At 41.4% G+C, this 1858-nt stretch overlaps 1 protein-coding gene across 1 annotated transcript; it reads left to right on the forward strand.

Moving 5' to 3' along the window:
* The first annotated feature begins 1098 nt into the window (after positions 1-1098).
* LOC120076225 (uncharacterized mitochondrial protein AtMg00810-like) lies at positions 1099-1506 on the forward strand. The gene has a single exon (XM_039029989.1). The coding sequence runs from the start codon at positions 1099-1101 to the stop codon at positions 1504-1506; it is 408 nt and encodes a 135-aa protein (XP_038885917.1).
* Positions 1507-1858: the final 352 nt, after the last annotated feature.

Here is a 1858-nt window from a genome sequence, read left to right on the forward strand (position 1 = left end):
TTGTTCTTCACAATGTTTCTCCATTTGCACGATTGTGTGGTACTTCTCCTAACAACTTTCATCTTAATGCTTTTCGTTGTACCTGTTTTCTTCTTCTCCACTCCATGGGCATACAAAGTTAGAACCGTGTACGCGTCTCTGTTACTTCCTTGGCTACAGAACCGAGCATAAAGGTTTTCGTTGTTGGGATCCTCTTTCCAACAGATTGTGCACCTTTCGCCATATCAGTTTCTGTGAGCATACAATGTTCTCTAGTATCTCGACCTTTCATGCTTCTTTTTCAGGACCTCTTTTCCCTCTTCCTAATGGTTCTGTTGATCTTTTCCCTTCCCCTACATCTTCTGGTGATATTGAGCTTGAGCAATCTGTGCCCGTCTTTGTTGATTTTGATCTGTCATCTGTCTCACCTATGGAGTCTAAACCTACTCCTGACCCTGCTTCTCCTGTTCGACACTCCACTTAGGTAAGGGCACCTCCCACCCATCTTCGAGATTTTCACTGTTTTTCCACTATCAGTTCCTTGGTTGAGCCTACCTCTTTTCATAAGGCAAATACTAGCCCACTATGGCAGCAAGCTATGTGTGACGAACTCAAAGCCTTAGATAAGATGCACACATGGGATTATATTGACTTGTCTCCTAGTAAGAAACCCATTGGTTGCAAATGGGTCTATAAGATCAAGACTCGCTTTGATGGTTCTATTTAATATTATAAAGCTCGACTGGTGGCAAAAGGATGCTCTAAGGAATATGGATCGACTATAAAGAAACCTTTGCACCTATGGCATGGATGACAACCGTTTGAAGTTTCTTAGCCGTTGTTGCAGCCAAAAGTGGCCTCTATTTCAGATGGATGTCAAGAATGTTTTCCTAATGAGGCTTTATTTGAGGAAGTCTATATGCAACCACCCCTAGATCTCAAAAGATGTGCCTTCTTTGTCGAGCGTTGTAAGGGTTGAAACAAGCCCCGTTGGTCTGGTTTGCAACGTTTATTTCCACCGTTGTTCAACTTGGATTTACATCTATTTCTCATAACACGACACTCTTTACGCGTCAGACGGACCATAGTATTACTCTTCTTCTTTTGTATGTTGATGATATGGTTATTGTAGGGGATGATCCCCATGCTATTTCTGATTTGTTACACTACCTTGGCGAGCACTTTGAGATGAAGGATTTAGGGTCATTTAATTACTTTCTTGGTATTGAAGTATCAATGAGCTCTGCTGGCTACTCATTATCTCAAACGAAGTATACCTCGGACATTCCTTTCGAAGATGCCACTCTCTACCGTAAACTTGTTGGTAGCCTTATTTATTTAAGAGTGACTCGTCTTGACATTGCATATGTTGTTCACATTGTAAGTCAGTTCATGGTTTCCCCTCGAATCATTCATTTTACTATTGTTCTTCGTATTCTTCGCTATGTTAAGGAGTTTCTGGGACATGACCTTCAGTTTTCATCCCAGTCATCTCTGGTCTTATCCGGCTACTCTGATGCTGATTAGACTGGTGATCCTACTGATCAACGTTCTACCTCAGGTATGTTTTTATCTCAGCAAATCTCTTATTTCTTGGCGGTGTAAGAAACAGAGTGTTGCCTCTTGTTCTAGTATGGAGTCTGAATATCGCACCATGGCTGATGCTATGTCGGAGTTATTGTGGCTCCATTGACTTCTCACTGATATGGGAGTTTTTCAGCCGTCAGCCACTATCCTTCACTACCCTAGTCTCATCTAGATTGCTCACAATAATGGTTTTAATGAGGGCACCAAGCATGTTGAGAATTACTGTCATTTTGTTCAACATCATCTTTAGAGTAAAACTCTTCTTTTACGAATTGTGTCTACTACCAAGCAA

This window comes from Benincasa hispida, chromosome 4 (assembly GCF_009727055.1).
Source record: "Benincasa hispida cultivar B227 chromosome 4, ASM972705v1, whole genome shotgun sequence".
NCBI classification, from domain to species: Eukaryota; Viridiplantae; Streptophyta; class Magnoliopsida; order Cucurbitales; family Cucurbitaceae; genus Benincasa; species Benincasa hispida.